Source organism: Cottoperca gobio, chromosome 4 (genome assembly GCF_900634415.1).
Source record: "Cottoperca gobio chromosome 4, fCotGob3.1, whole genome shotgun sequence".
Classification (NCBI taxonomy): Eukaryota; Metazoa; Chordata; class Actinopteri; order Perciformes; family Bovichtidae; genus Cottoperca; species Cottoperca gobio.
In genome coordinates this window covers 16968275-16985351 of record NC_041358.1, presented here as the reverse complement: position 1 = coordinate 16985351, position 17077 = coordinate 16968275, and the positions used below count along the sequence as shown (strand labels likewise).

General features: G+C 41.1%; 1 protein-coding gene across 1 annotated transcript in view; it reads right to left on the bottom strand.

The window, feature by feature from the left end:
* Positions 1 to 373: 373 nt before the first annotated feature.
* Positions 374 to 17077, bottom strand: part of ptprsa (protein tyrosine phosphatase receptor type Sa) — a 239000-nt gene continuing 222296 nt past the window's right edge. Inside the window, 7 exon segments of the mRNA XM_029429714.1 lie at positions 374 to 2394; positions 2502 to 2637; positions 5530 to 5684; positions 10267 to 10392; positions 10533 to 10659; positions 12104 to 12282; positions 15971 to 16256. Coding sequence (XP_029285574.1) covers positions 2326 to 2394; positions 2502 to 2637; positions 5530 to 5684; positions 10267 to 10392; positions 10533 to 10659; positions 12104 to 12282; positions 15971 to 16256 — 1078 coding nt within the window. The 3' untranslated portion in view covers positions 374 to 2325.

The following is a 17077-nucleotide window of genomic DNA, read 5'->3' as shown; positions in this document are numbered from 1 at the left end:
ATATATACACACACTGTATATATATATATATATATATATATATATGCACACGTACACACAGACATGTTATACTTAACATTTCTACAGTGAAAAAATAGAATGTCTTTTAACGTAATATGAACAAATAAGCATTTCTCTTTTCCTGCTAATTAAAAAAAATGTGATACATCGTTAAAAAACTGAACCAAAAAGAAAAGATAAAAGTCAACTATGTAATGTAAAATAAGTCGTCATAATACAACAATAATGTATTCATAATGTTACAATAACAATAAGGCTTTTTTGGAAATAAGAAAAGATTACACACAGTTCAGTCCATCGCTCTGGATTTTGTGCACACTCATCGGAAACCTCCACAGAATCCGTGCACTCATCTGTACCAAAGCACTGATCTCAAAATGAAAACCTGGTGATTTCAAAAGCTTGATTTTTTTTGTTTTTTTAAAATCAGACACATATACATTAGTGCGTCAAATCCAACCTGCATTTGTTTTTGGGGTATTTAATTCAAGTTTCTTTTCTTTTTTTTCTTTAAGGATGTTCAAGTAACTTGTACCGAAGAATTTCATTATCACATCATGGCATCGAGATCCAACATGGCTGCCTGCTCTGGCTGTGTCATCCACAGAGACATCATCTATAAAATGGACCTGTTACCAAACACACATACAGTGGAACTAAAGGCCAATTTTTTCAACCACATGACGTACAGCTTTGTAATTGCAACAGGCCTCTGCCACAATTTAGTGTCTTATACAAGGAAATAGATGATTATAGAGGAGGCAGGGAGGGGGGTGGGGGGAATAAAAGGAGAGGTGGAAAAGACCGGTGTACGAAGTCATCATGTGGATGCGCTTTCAGTCACGCCAGTCTCTGCGCTAGCGGTTAGCAGAGCTGCTATCTTCAGTTTGTCAGTTTCCTCTCCCTCAAGAGTCACACTTACAGCATACACGAGATAAGCAGCATGTTTGGTTTTTGACAGAAATTAAAAAGAAAAAAAAGATAATTCCTCCATAAGACAAAAAGGTTTGAAACAATGATGATGAGCGTTGGTCACTGTACACAAAGAAAGCCCACGACTCTGCAGCGATCCTTGTTTTGGTTCGTTTCTGTTTGTTCCAAAGATTCTTGCCCACCAGATTTATCTCTTGTTCAAAAATGGTGGATGTTAACACCAAAGCCCCATGATGCAATGGTTCCAAAGAGTGGAGTGATTGTAAAAAAAAGAAAAGAACACATGTGACACAGTTGAAATTCCTCCAACCTTGACTATCTGCGAGACGACCCAGACGCAGCTTCTAGCGACAGCCAAGGTTTCCCCCGATTTCTCTGGTGACATGAGCCTCCTGGGGGGCTCTTCTCAAATACACTGTGGTTACCTGGCTGGGGGATACCGATTTTACACAAGTTCACAATTCATGAAAGTGATTTTAAGATGCGTGTTGCTGCTTTCTTCCTCACAACCACCTTCTCGGTGCCTTCTCTGAGCTCTTAGCGCTTGAGAACAGGCAGTTATGTGATGTATACTTTAATAGTTTGAGTGTTTTTCTCCACACAAATTATGCATATCATTAGTGAGACAGTGTATAAAAAAAAACTCAAGGTTTATTTGACGTTAGATGGTAAGTGTTCTCGTGCTAGTTACGTTTCCACTGTTTTGATTTTTTTGTCTGGTCAGTTTGGGGAAAACCGTATGTGTTCACACAGGCAACCGCAATTTGATCATATTTGGCTATCACTCACAAAATGTGTTGATAGAAATACTTGAACCCATTTTTACACCCAGGCATATCTAAAAAAAACAAACTAAAAACAAGAAAGTCACCCCATCTTGGCTACATCCATCTGCCTCTCGTTGATTTTTGCTGTTGCCTTCTCCTTCATTAACTGCTTGGTACCGTTGTATCGCGACGATATTTTTGAGAAGAGAAATGTCCACGAATGTTTACAATATCCTCCACATTGAAACACTTGAGGTAAGGTAAGCAGTCTGACACTTTGATCGATTCCCGCCCCACAGCTCGAGCCACAGCGCCTACTTCTTCTCCTGATGAGGGTTTTCCTTTTTCTTTTTTAATCGGTGATGGGCAAATTTCCTCACTTCCTCACGAAGGGTCCTCTTGGTCGAATTGGAATTATTCTCAACTGGTTTGTTGGGCGTCGTCTTCTAAAAATCTACAATAGGATCCTGCCTGAATTAGTGATGGTGGTATCGTCGTCTGCTGTCGTCGTTTCAAATTTCAAAGTTTCTATGGCTCAGGAGACTGTTGAGGGGGGAGGGGGGGGGGCCGACAGGATTCTGGGGCGGGGAGAAGAGATGGCTTCTTACGTTGCATAGTGATCAAAGCTTCCTAAGTACTCCAGAGCTGCGTGATAGCAGAATTGGTACTCATCCTGTGGAGAGAGAACACACGCATACAAGAAGAAATGCGTTAGAAGAAAAAAAAAATCGCACCAGTAGTTTAAAAAGTTTGTTATGATAATGATCAACTTCCTCCTACCTCTGTCTGGACCATGGCTGGCCTCTGTGTCCGGAGCATCTTCACTGTCTGGAAGATATCAACCACGCCTTCATAGCGCATTCGCTCCAGGACGATGCTGAGGGTGATGAAGACTCCGGTCCTGCCCACGCCAGCACTAGAAACACAAACAACAAAGTGAATAAATAAGCATGTTGTACATACCGTATGTCTTGACTGAATTGTGTATTTGTGATAAGGAAATGTGTTTCTTTCTGTTGTGTCTTCTTCTTCTCCCTTCCCATACCCTGTATGTAATTTTTTGTTACTTTATGACAAAATAACAGTTATTAAATCATATTAATTATAAATTTCCTTTAAAGTTCATGCTATATATTCAACAGGATTTTGTTGTGAACCTGCAGTGGACAAATTTGAACGTTTGCACGCTCCGACTTCCTGACAGAGTCAACCGTTCGAAAAACTTTGCTAGCTGGCAATCCTGCGTTAGAGGGCAACGCAACAGTGGCGAAGGCAAGGACGCAATCTGCACGTGTGAACCTGTGTGCGCTCACATTCTCGTCTAACACTGAACGAGCCCTCAAGGACACACAGACGCGCTCCAAATCAGGCACACAAACAACCAAGCAAAACATTTTGTCTCATTAAGTCCCTCCCATGTGTCGTGAAACTTAGCCTGCTGCTGCTCTCCAGAAATACTGAGTCTTAACTCAGATCCTGAAATACTTGAGAGCTGCCTCTCTAAGCTGCTTTGCTGTGAAATGACTTCCACTTCTTCACCAATGGAACAATAATTGATATGACAACAGATTTATTTGGGCTCCTTCCAGCCTCCAATGCTATTTTGTTGAGCGAAGAATGAAAGTGAGTTACTTGCAGACACTTTAGGTTTGTGTGTGTGCCTACAAGTGTGTGTCTGTTGGGGGACAACGCTAGCGTAGGACAAAATGTGACTTGCATTATTTGACAATTAATTCAATAATACCGAACACGGTAGTTATTGAGCCTAATCATACAGAACATACGACCACCCCAAACGCTTATACACCCACCCACTACCAACCCCCAGCCACAGGAACTCTCATCCCACCCAAAGCCTCTTCCTGGGAGTCGGTCACAGCTTGTCACATGGACTCTTAAACTCACTCAGAGCTCCTCTCTCTCTCTCTGTCTCTCCAGGAAGATCGACTCTCCAAATCTGAAGGCTCGCCGAGCCGCTGCAGACTGAGAGGATTTGGTGTCCCCATTCACAGGAAGTAATCAGGCAATTAATGACAAAAAGCATGTGGGTCTATTAGATAGTGGCTGAGGAGGGGAGATGAGGAGGTAGAAGAAAAGAGGGTGGGAGCAGAAGAATGGAGGGCCGGAAGAATGGATGGATGGATGGAGAGGAGAAGAGAGGGAGAGAGAGGATTAAAAAATAGACAGACGGATGACAGAGAGGGAAGGCCGGTGACAGAAGACGAAAGAGTAAGAGAAAAGGAAGACATAAGCTCTCCGCCCGGAGATGAAAAGCCTGGAGGAGGGAGGGGAGGGAGGAAGAGGAGGAGGATGATAGGGAGGAGCAGGAGGTGGCTATGGCAGTGACAGACAAAGAAAGCAACCAAGGCTTAATTCATTTCTTTACATCACGACTCAAGAGAAAGTTCTTTCCAAAATGAGATATCCGCCTTTACACAAAGTGACACCTACTCTTGAAAAAGAATGACTACAAATATACTACAAAGTATTTAAAAAGGACTGCAGGTGACTTAAGTACCTGATTAACAGCTCAATATTCTAATGATTTACTACACTGCAGGCTGCAGACATTTTGTGTTAATCTTTTTACAGCGTGACAAAAGAAAAAACTAAACAAACAGATTTCACTGAGATGTGTAAAGGATGCAGTAACACAGTCATGTGACTCATGCAGTCCAGTTGAATGCCTCCTGCAATAACAGATCCTTTCGCTTGGAGACGAGCGCTCTCCCTCTCCGATAACGCTTAGGACTCATAGAAGGGAGGAATAACTCAGACTTATTGGAGCTTCCCTGTCACATCTTACAACTCCCAGGGGGCAATTTCATGGCTGGTGACATCATTGCTTTTTAATACAGTAGGGGGGGGGGGAGGTTGATGTTATGTATGATGATGTTATGTATGATGATGTCATGGCGCCTTTGCCAAAGAAACATGGATAAAAGTGACACCTGATCAGGCACAAAAGTAAACCATGGTTATGAGACAGCGAGGAAATTATTCAGTATGTTCACACCTTTGTTAACGCTATCAAATTAAAAAAAAGCTTCTTCTGAATGCCAAACCATGACAAAGCCATATATAATGGATCACATACAAGTTAGTGCCTTTGTTCAAGGAATTTATAGATAATTATTTTTTCCCTTTAGTATTCTTGGAGAGCATACAATAAAATGTGCCTATTGTCAATGAATAGGTAACCACTCATTCCGATGGATCCCACTCAAGGTCTGACGATGAATAAGAGAAGCTAACCACCGACAGATATGGGTTTCTACCTGAGTCCGGCATGTGAAGTTAATGATGAAGGTTACCTTGGAAGCTACAGCCAAGGGGATAAAAATGCATCACGGAGCGATCATAAAAAACCAAACAGAATGGCTGTATCATTTCATGTGCCTCCTTTTCACAAATGCCAAACCGCATCTCAGCCTTATCAATTATGGAGAAGGGCCCGTGGAGGTGCAGAGGTAGTGTACTGCGGTGGCAAAAAGGTGAGGAGGGATCGTATCTGATGATGCTGTTAGAGCTGCACCGCAGGAGGTGCTGCGCTGCAAAAACAATAACCAGCCTAAGAATTGATTTAATCTCGTCTGGTTACTTAAAGCCTTATATCTCCTTCAAGAAGGAGAGTGTTTATTTGGAGTTCACTTTGAAGCGAACAAGCTGCAGTGCCTGGAAATATGGCATGTCACGCCCCTGTTTTCAAGAAAAGCTAATATAGGATTTGTTTTTCATTTTGGATCTTGGATCTTCAATGCTGTGCAGTAGAGAAATATGGTGCAAAAATGACGGTGAGACTCGTTACCTGCAGTGGACTGAGATTGGTCCATCCTGGCCAAACTGCTCCTTGGTTTTATGCACCTGGCCAATGAAATCAATAAATCCCTCCCCGGATTTGGGCACGCCTTGCTCCGGCCAATCAGTAAACTGGAACTGCCTTACTGTCCTGGACTGACCATCCTGCAAATACAGAGACAAGTACGTGAGGAATAGAATACAGACATAGTAGATTGTGTAAAGAGCGGGAAGAGGAAATAAAGCAAAGGCAACAGCTGCTTGTAAAAAAAAAAAAAGCATGAACAAAGATCCTTTTTCACTCTACACACTTTTGATTATTTTATGAGCATAATGCAGATTAATTACTTCTATCTAATCTATTAGGCAGTAGCCTCTTACTAATTGTCCCTTTAAAAGTATTTGAGGATATTTATCACACAACACAGATGAATGAATGTACGATGATACACACATCCCACCACGAAGGGACAATGCGTCCTCTCCTTTTCCACCCTGCTCCTCTACCTCCAACACAATTGTCTCTATTTTCTCCCTTCGTGTTGTGTGTGTGTGTGTGTGTGTGTGTGTGTGTGTGTGTGTGTGTGTGTGTATGTATGTATGTATGTATGTATGTATGTGTGTGTGTGTGTGTGTGTGTGTGTGGCACGAGTAGGTCCCAGTTAAAGCTAATCAATAGAGTATCTGCCATGACAAGCGTCTTCTCCCAGACATCATGTTGAATAGGATAATCCTGCGATGCGATCGATACAGCGAACTGATTGATGGAGGTAAGAAGCAAGAACCGAGGACTAACGGAGCAGGAGGTGGGATTGGACGTTGAAAATTGAAAATAAAAACCCTGACAAGCCGACAAGCTCGCTAGGACAAAATGCCAATCTTAACAATTTAATGTTATATTGATTCTTATAATCTTGTGTTAGTGGCGCACTTGCATTTTCTTCCAATGCAAACAAAAACATTTAAATACATTTTTTACAATCAGGTGGCTTCACAATAAGACAAGGGAATTGATCTGCTTTGTTTTGAGAGAGCTGATCATTGAGTCTGAGAAAGCACAGTCAATACTTGTGTCCTTGTAAAGAAAGTTATTTTCAAGTTGTTTTCGGAGAGGATACATTTCTCACGAAAGTTAGCAGAGAGAAGCAATTTAGCATTTTGAGACGGGCTGTCTGCTTGATGCCACCGGCAATTAATACAAGCAGGTGTTCCTTTCTCCGGCTGTTTCTCACTTCTCTGTTTCACAGCTTTCGGTTTAGACAGGATGTGTCATTCTCACAGGTTCTCTTCCCATGTGTTCACGCTGCAAAGGCAACATTCAATCAATATCAATGAATGAATCAATGAATCTGGCGACGAAACCGGGATGCATTTGTCCTTTTTGCTATGCTGCTATTAGAGGTGTAGAACAGTACACTCTACAGTCAGCTTTAGAGCGATTGTGTCTAAATTGTGTTAAAGAATCAATGTAATGCAAACTGCGTAAAACGGGTAAAAACTTTGTTGGGAAAACAGAATTATGTTGCCCCTATAGCAAATTTTCCTCACTTGTTTGATTAGCCGTGATAATGATAAACAAATTACATTTATGCACAGAGCCAGTCAATTGGTAAATAGACAGAAAAGTAACAATCAATGTGTAACTAATTCGCTACAAGCTCATAATACCCGGAAGCTAAGCAGTGTGTAAGAGTCTAACTGCAAGCATCTGTCCACACTGATGCTAGACAGGCCATAAAAACATGCAGGAAATAACTTTATTTAGTTATAGTGGTATTACAGGCCTCTGATTAAAAAATGTGTGTTATAACAGTTACGTTTGGCTGCATAAGTAGATGTTTTGTTAGGTAACAATCATGCGAGTGGAGGTGCAATTCTATTCTGAAGAACGATTTATGCAACAGAGGATTACCGACTGCCCACACTGGCTGCTGGGTAAAAATAGCTAACAGTTCATCTTCTCTGGTTTCAAGGCATCACCCAGTCTAGCTAGCACAATGGATGAGTGGGGATACAAATAGCATCATGTCAGAACAGCATATGCAGAGAACACTAAATAGAAAAAAAGTAGTAGTAGTTTTAAATTAACTTTTACAAATAACAATAGCTTTTCTAAAGAGTTTTTCTTCATGTGTTGCTCGGTGTCAAAAATGACATGTATCATATTGAGTTAATAATAAGTGTTTGAATAAATAAATACCGTAGGCTCTATATGCATCATGCATGTTGTCATGGTGCCTGCGCTACGTTCTTATTCATTCATTCTGATGTTTGCCCTGAGCTAACCAACCCCCTCTAATGTTAGCATGTTAAGTGCAGATGGCGACTGAATGCTGAATATATATATATATATATATATATATATATATATATATATATATATATATATATATATATATATATATATATATATATATATATATATATATATATATATATATATATGTCAAAGGATTTACATAATTTGTCTATTGAATCTTTGTGCTCTGAATGCAAAGTCCTGTTGCACCGTGTTGCTATTTCAGCTGTTGATATGTTTCTGCACCGTTGCAGCTCAGATGTTCTTCTTGTACATTTATTGCAGTTGACAAATACAGTGATTTGGATTCTAATAAGTTAAGCTCCATGTGCCGACTCTCTTTGTACAACATCTCGTGTTTTCCCTGTTTTATGACGCATTGCATGTTTTCTTTCTTTCGATGCCTTTGTTTTTCATCTCAAAACCATTTTGCCTCAGCAGGGGGATTAGAAGTGAAAGAGGGGCAATGACAACAACACAATAAAGCAAGCACGCCGAAGAAAGAGAGGAGAGGAAAAGAAGAGAGGAAAATTTAACACACAACCTGAGGGCCCACGCGGCGTGTCAAATTGTGTGATTAAATACGTGACTGGCTCGCTAGATGTGAGTGTTGAAGCGTGGAGTCTATGCTATTACTGCGCAGAGGCATGCGACATGCACCCAAAACACACACACACACACACACACACACTCTTATACATATACAAACCCACAAGCATGCACATCGATGTAATCTATGATATGTGAGGTTGGATCCAGTTCACACACACACACACACACACACACACACACACACACACACACACACACACTTGCACACATAATGAAAACCTACAACACACAGCTTCACACATTCAGTGCTTCTTTACAATTTACACAGACCCAACCCTCCATTATACCGTATCTCTTCTATCATCTTCTCTGCTTTGTTTCCTTAACTGTGATGATAAGCTGATGATAAGTCTGTTGGCTGCTTTGATGATTTATCCTCCTTTAAAAACCCTCTTAAATACACAGGACAGTGCATTAGACAAAATGTGTGCATGTGTTAGAGTGCTAAAACATACATGCTGTAAAAACTTGTGTATTGAATGAATGTATATGTAATAACATACATAAAAAAATACAACGGTGTGAGTGCGTGTACGTATTATGCATGGGTGTGTACATTTGTGCTGAGAATAGCAAATCAGCATGGAGATAGGTATGTGGCAGAATGTAAGCCTGTGTACACAGTTGTTTGTGTGTGTGTGTGTGTGTGTGTGAGTGTGTGTGTGTGTGTGTGTGTGTGTGTGTGTGCCTGTTAAGAGAGACATTTTGCACACTGCACAGGGTTATGTATAAAGAAGACAGTGTCCTGTGTTAGAGCGTTTGTGTGAGGGTTGATACCAGCTTAAACATGAATTTATGTCGCACTGTGGATCGTGAGTTTGTGTAAAAGAATATGTGTGTATATGTACATGTATGTGTGTGTGTGTGTGTGTGTGTGTGTGTAGGGATATGACAAGATATACATATATGTAACATTTAACTTTATTAATATCAGGATGACTGCTAACTAGCTGCCACAACGCCTGGAAATCATTGCATATGTCAGCCTGTTTGGTAAAGAGAGGAAGCAGTTTTTATTTCTGCATTACAGTTCTGCTGCTGTTTCAAACTGTCTGACCTAATTGGACCCAAAAAAAGAAATCCGGAGGTAAAAAGATAACTGCAGTAGCGTGGAGTAGGTTAAAAACAGTTTAGGGCAAGAAAAGTCACATTTGTTGTGAACTCGCATTAATATGCAGATGAAGTTCCTTTCAACATTAAGTCATCATGATATCTTGCTTTATGTGGAAACTCATACAACTACAGAGGAAAATTATAATATCAGAGCCATTTTAGGGACTTTTGAGAAGAAAAAGAAATCTACTTGTGATGTTTCTGTGTTTCTGTGACCTACTTTCCCTTAACCTGCTTAGTCTCCTACATTTCCCACACTCAAGTGAAGGGTGGGTTGCCAGTGCAATTGCGGGAAATTACAGCATCATTTGGTACTGCATTGCATTCTGATCTTTTGAGCCAACTGAAAAGGTTTGCCTCTGTATATTATTTGATTATTCATGAATAACACACTGGTCCTGTGATGAATGTCTAAAATGGAGTCTATAAAAAGCCCCATGGTCTTTGAATCTGAGGGACTGATATTGAAAGCTTAATATTTAAGTTTGCAGAGAACTCAATACAAATATATTTTTACTTAAAATCATGGTGTCACGTATGTTACTGCTTAAAGCTACACATTGTTTTCATGTGTAACCTGCATGTAACAAAATGCTGTGATTACTATGTTTGTTACAAACTTGTCTATGATTTTGTTGTATCACAATTTGTTGCTTGTTCCCACCTCGCAACCAACTCAATCCACACCCGAACAACATCCATCACTCCCCAGGGATGTCTTACCCTGGCGTCTGTGACCTTGAACTCTCGGAGGATGTACTGGGGCATGTTGTACTCCGCCATGGGATCAACCACAAAGTACTGGTACCTGGCTGAGCGCTCTGCCGGCCAGTACTGGTGACACTTTTCCTGTTTGAGCGGAAGCGTAGAAAAAAAACCCTTTGTTAATTGATATTTTATGGTTTTCTTTCGACTCCTTGAAACCTTCAGTAATACAATTTAAGAAATAAAATAAATCAAATGTTTTTGTCCATGTCCTCATGTCCTACCCGTCCCATCTCTCTCAGTTTGGTCAACATGACTACAATAGTAGAGTTGTTCTCCCAGAGCATTCTCCAGAAGTCTTCTGTAGTCTCTGCCAGAGGGCCCTGCGTGGCGATGTAGGCCTTCTGTTGCCTGTATACAGCAAAACCATATTAAAAAAAAACATTTAAGTTAGGCTTGTATAATTACTAAAGGCCCTGTCACACATATCCGTATGACAGAAACGTATGTCGGTGCATACGAAATATCGGCAATAGGTTGATATAAATTAAGGGTAAGTTGTCATCGTTTGAAGGATGCAGACGTTACGCCGAACACGCCAGACATACACAGTTCCGTATGGCAGAAACATGCCGGCGTATATGAAAATTAGCTCAAAATGTGTCAGAGTCCAAATAAGTCCAACTTTTCCACAGCGGTGTTGTAGCTTACGCATACATAACGTATACATAACAAATTATTATACGTATATCAAACATTGATAGCGTATCACTTACTTATTTAAAACGTATCAGAGCGTCTGGCCAACGCAGCTGGAAAAATGCCATCTGGTTCACGTCATGCTGATGCTGGAGAACGGCTAACATGCTGAATGCTAGCTGTACTGTAGAAACACGTTTAATAAGTTACTCCGTCGCCAGGCATAATCTTAACATAGGGTAGGAATAGGGTTTCCACTCGTTATCAATAAATTTGCTGTAGAATTCACCGTCAGCAGACATAGCCTATATCTAACGTTCCTCTAACGTAGTCACGTAGGTATTCACGTACTATATTCACGTAGGTAAGTATTCACGTACGTATTCCGTATTCACGTATGTCTAACGTAACGTAACGTCTGCACATCTTATGAAGCACACGTCGGGTACGTCCGGTAATTTTGAACATGCTCAAAACATCAGCGTTCAACAACACACCCAGCGTAACACAGTGAGCTCTTAACGAATACTACTTATACCTTACCTTATATCAACGTAAACCAGCGTGTTGCCGATATTTCGTATACGCCATATTTGTGTATAGCTTATGCATTCGTTGGGCATTCGACTGATATATTTTGTACTTGGAAGTGATACGCTATCAATAGATTAGACATGCGTATCTGTATATGTTCACTTTCCCGATCCGATGAAAAGTTGGACGTATTTGGACTCTGACAAATTTTCGTATGCGCCGGCACACGTTTCTGTCATACGGATATGTGTGACAGGGTCTTAAGTACCATTATTAACACTACCAATGCATGTTCTGATATTAATACATAGATATTTAATACATTCTTGAGTGATAGCTTTTAGAGTAATACGTGATAATACAACAAAAGCAATGCTGATACATTTGCAGTTTCAATTAGGTATTGTACTTTTACGTCTGAATCATATCCCCATTCCCCCCATCTGCTGTACCATCTCCTCACAAATGTATCTTTAAGTTCAACCTCTCAGAGAGGACAATTTTAAATGTATGTCTTGAATTATTAAACATGTTTCCTGTCAATCGAAAAAACCCAGTAATGGCATCCCCTCACACAAGCCTCCTGCTCGCATGTTTCCCGCCATCTCACTCCTCTTCCTACCTGTATCCATCAATGAAGCTGGAATTGATGTAGTCAGATCCTTCCAGGCCTCTGATTGGCTGCAGGCAGACGCGCGTGGTCTCATAGGGCATGATGTTGACCAGCCGATTCTTGAACTTGTTGCAGGGAAGGTTTGCACTGATGAAGCGCGACGTGTGGGCTTTGGAGTTGGCCAAACGCTGGAGAGGGAAAGAATGGAGGAAGGTATTCATAGAATTAAAGTAAAGTAAAAAATACAGGAAAAAAAAAATTGTTACACAGAAAGTGAGGCATGAAAGGTATTGCAGGAGGAAGAAGATGAAAAGAAAGGTATGGAGGAGGAAGAAGATGAAAAGAAAGGTATGGAGGAGGTAGAAGATGAAAAGATAGTACAGTAGTGAGGGAATGCATTGGCAAAAGCCAATGAAGTTACAAAGAGCATATAAGACACATGCAAAGAGAAGAGAGAGGTGAGAAGAGTAGGAGAGGACGATAAAAGGAGGAGAGCTCGAGAGATGAGGGGGGAGGACAGGTGCAAGACTGATAAAGAGAGGAGTATATTAATGACAGAAAGTAATAAAGCAAACACAATCTAATCTGCTTTGCCGATGATAACGCAGCTTCAAAAGGAAAATTGATTATCGAGAATATATTTGAGCAATTCAGAAACGTTTTGCAACTTGTGGGGTCTTGCAGGGTCAGATGCAATGATGGAAAATATGCCACACACCCAGACTAACAAGCCTCTGGATCAAGCCTGTATGAAACTAAAAACTTGTCGAAAAGTGGGTCACCAGTGCCTTTGATAACGGCAGTGTGGTATGTGTGCATAAAACGTAGACTCAAAAAGGGATGTTCAGAAAAACAAACACACACACACACTGTATAATGATGAAAATGAAAAGCTGTACTGCTCCATCATCATAGGGATCTCAGCGGGAGTTTGTGGGTCAGCAAGTGTAAGATCGCCTCCTCTTGGCTTCAATGTCTCAACAAAGCATGTGTGTGTGTGTGTGTGTGGCTGGTTAGTGTTGACTGCAATCAGAACGTTTAGGACCCCTTTCAGACAGAGAAAAGCATGGCGCACTGAAGGCACCAGTAGCATCCCAAGAGGGAGGAGAGAGAGACGAGTTAAACTGACCCTACTAACAAGTAGGCGGGAATGCAGATTCATTTCCTGGACTTCTTGTCTCTCAATGGTTGTCAAACGTGAAAGTGTTTCTCCGTGAATCTCAGTGTGAACATGGCCTAACTTACCATTTCTCTAGTTTTCCGATTAGAACGTTGTCCCCTCTTTCCCTCTAATTCCCCTATAGCACCAGTATCTCTGTGTCTGTGGCCACTTGGAGTCCGTCCAGACCCTTTTTTCTCCTCGCTTCCTTTCATCCCTCGCTACTGTCCCCCCTTTGATCTGTGTTTCACAAAGGCACCTGGAAAGGCTTGAGGTGTTCTGGCAGCGCTAAAGAGGCTCTCGACTGCACCACCAAACACCGCAGAAGGTGCAGGGAACCGAGCCAAACCTGGCAACTTGTCATCCAACAGGGCAGAGAAGCACCTACTGTTGGGTACCTCTGGTCACTATTGCCAGTTCCTCTCCCGTTTATGTTACAGTATATCTTTCCACTTGGACAGTAAGCAATGCAAAAAGGGTAATCATATTAAGCGTTATATGACACAACATAGGGATTACAAAAGTGTGATCATCTTAAACCTGCCACAACGATAGAACAATAAAGGTTTAATAATGCTCATGATGTACCTACGATGCCTCAGAGCGCCTTGAGAAGTTCTTCTAAACTTTCACCATCATTATGATTTATAACCGAAGAGCGTCTTTGTCTTCTTGTTTGCATTTAAAACTCTGCTTTTGAATTTTGTTAAATCATTCCTTCGTGTACTGTATGTTGCTAAATACTTCTCTCGCTCGGGTTATGTGCACAAACGTCTTACGTGCATAAATTCTCCCCTGGAAAAAAAAATCGCATTATTTTCGTGCACATATGCACAACTATGATAATATGACAACTCCAAAACAAGTCCCTCTCCTTGGTTCATTCTCCCTGCCGAACTCCTGTGGGTGTCACCAGTCGTGCGACGCCGTTTCCAACCTGAGAATGACGATGCTCTTTCAGCCGTCCCTGTAGTGCAGCATTTTGTCGAATCACTTCCTTAGTGCCAAGTTAGCATACAGTCGTCCCTTTGTTCATTAGCTAAACGTTCCTCCCTTCACTTGCCCTGCCATCCACCTCCATTTGTCATCATCAAGTATTAATTACATAGCTCCCCCACCCTTCTTCACGCACACCTCTCTTCTCCATCCTGACTGTAGCGTGGACGTTATTAATCCCCGGTTGACTACTGACGCCAGCTCAGCATTATCCTTGTTACAGATGGCAATGGAGATTTCATCACCGTTGTGCGCCAGTGAGTTTAAAAAAAAAAGGTAGAAAAAAAAACAGCACTATTATTGTTTCTAGGCCGGGGGGGCCGTGTTGGTGAATAGCGTTGGGAAGATGATGGATGATTTGAGAGTGAGCGTGTGTGCAATTCAAGGTCAGCAGATACTGACTGGAGCACCGAAGCTGAGGTGAGTTTCTAAGTTGATGATTGTTAAGATCTTTAATGGAGATCTATGTAAACACTGTGCCTGGCTGTTTCTCCTCACCTACTGCTTTGTCATGAATTCCTCGAAGGAAGCGTACACTCTTTCTTTCTCAAAAAACTAAACTCAAATCCATGCTGGTTCCAGCCAAAATGCTTTGTCTTGTGCCTGCTAGATTAAACCCAATTTCTTTGCTTAAGCATATTATTCCAAATCCTCTAAAAATGAACATTGGGACCAAACAGTGTAGGGCTTATATATAATAATTTAAATGGTGTGTATCTAAGTGATTAAGTCATTGAAGTGAGGCTCAAGAAAATAAAAGAGATTTGCTTTCTAGTCCATCTGAGATCCTATTACTTGGGCAGCGTGTACAGCAATACACTGACAAATAGCTTGCATGTAAATAAGATTGCTTAATCTATATTCTACACACCTGGGGATGAAAGGTATTACATCTTCAGGAGAAGTGTCTTTATCTCATAGTATTAACTCTTTAATCTCCCTGTGTTCATTCTGTTCCCATTATGTCTGTGTGAGCAACAGGCTGGAAGGAACATCCGACCGGCCTCTCCTAACTCAGTTCTTCTGAGATATACATATTTGCTGTAAACTGATTCACTTAAAATGTTATTCTCCCAGTTTCCACAATCAGCGACAGTAATCATCAATTGTATGTCTTCCCCACTGTCCCCTTTCAGTTTCTTGCCAGAAACACAGAACCACTATATATATTTCTTTCAAGTATCAAAATACCTAGAAATGCATGAACATGAATCCAAAAGACAGTATTGCAAGCAACAATTAAGCACACTGCAAATAATGATGAAGAACATAAAATTTGAAAGGAGAAGACATTGGATTTTACACCCGAAATAACTTCTGGGAAGACGCAGCTGGCTGCGAGCCTCATTTTAAAGACTCACAGTTGCTCAATACAAGGTGACAGAAAACGTAGCCTTTATGTCTTTGATTAAGTCCAAAGAGTGAAAAGATAATACAAACACTGATTGACATGTCAGCTATCTTCTGATCTGATTTGCACATTGTTTGGTAGTGTCATTTGCAATTTTATTTGGTGCCTGTATTTGTCAAAACTCAAAATAGGGCCACCTGTGGAAAACATGTCAGACTCCAGCAATAGTTCAAAACTATTTTGAAACACTTTGTCATACACAAGAAAAAGAAAACTTCAATTCTGTGTTAAAAACCCTGTTATTTTTAGTTATAGCAATGTACTTAAAAAATAGCAACAATGTTATTAAAGAAATGACTATTTCCTGTACCTTGAACTCCAGCTCCATGCCAGTGACATGCTCGCCGCTCTCCACCTGCGCCAGCTTCTGGATGTAAGAATAGAGGCTCCGGGCAGCCACTTCAGTGTTGCCGCAGGCCACCGCCTCCAGCAGTGCGTCGTGAATGAAGCTGTACTGGTCCTCCGTCTGCACCATGTAGTTCCGCTGCGAGCGCATCAGCGTCACGTGGCCGTAAATGTCGACCGTCTTCTCGTGCTTGATACGTTCAAGCATGGCGTCGATGACGATAAAGCAACCTGTCCGGCCGACACCCGCACTACAGGAGGAGGGAGAGGTACGAGAAGAAAGAGAAATTGTAGGTTTGTTTCATAAAAATGGATTTCTCCCTGGCTCGTATGTTTAGGGTCTTATCATCTCAGGGTGCCGTGTGTGTGTCATTTATAGTTATTCTCACGCCCGAAATGTAAAACACATTGAAAGAGTTAAAAGATTATATGTGTCCCAGTAATGCTTGTAGATTTGTTGTGGTGTTGCATTTAAAAAAATATTGAGTGGGAGAGTATATGGTGAAAGCATGAGAGGGAATACAGAAACAACTAAAAATGACAGATAGAACAACAAGAGGACAGGAAAGGAGACTGAGCGAAGAAAGCGGTCAGATTTCAGTTCTATTGGGTAGCGCTTTGGACTCACTGAAGTCTTCTTATCTTGACAAAAGGGAAGGTTTCAATTTGAATAAGCCATTTGAGAAATATCGCTTGTAAAAAGGAGGAAGGGCTAAGGAGCAAAAAGGGAGAAGCAAGAAAGATGGGAAGGGATTACTTTAAGGCTTTTCACAGAGAGGGAAAAAAACAGACAAAAGTGGAGAGAATAAAAGCAGAGAGAAAAAAAAAGGGACGCCTTAAAAAGAAAGATGATGTGACCAATGGAGAGAAGAGAAGATGGAGGATCTGGTAAGAAAGAGAGCATGTGTATAATGTGTGTTATGTAATGTATAATAGCAGTCACACAGGAGCTCTGCCATTTTGTTTGCTCATGGACATACACACAGTATACACACACACAAACACATAACATGGGCGGGGCAACAATTAAAGAACCGTCAAAAGAAAGTGTAGGGTTAGGCGTAACTTTTAC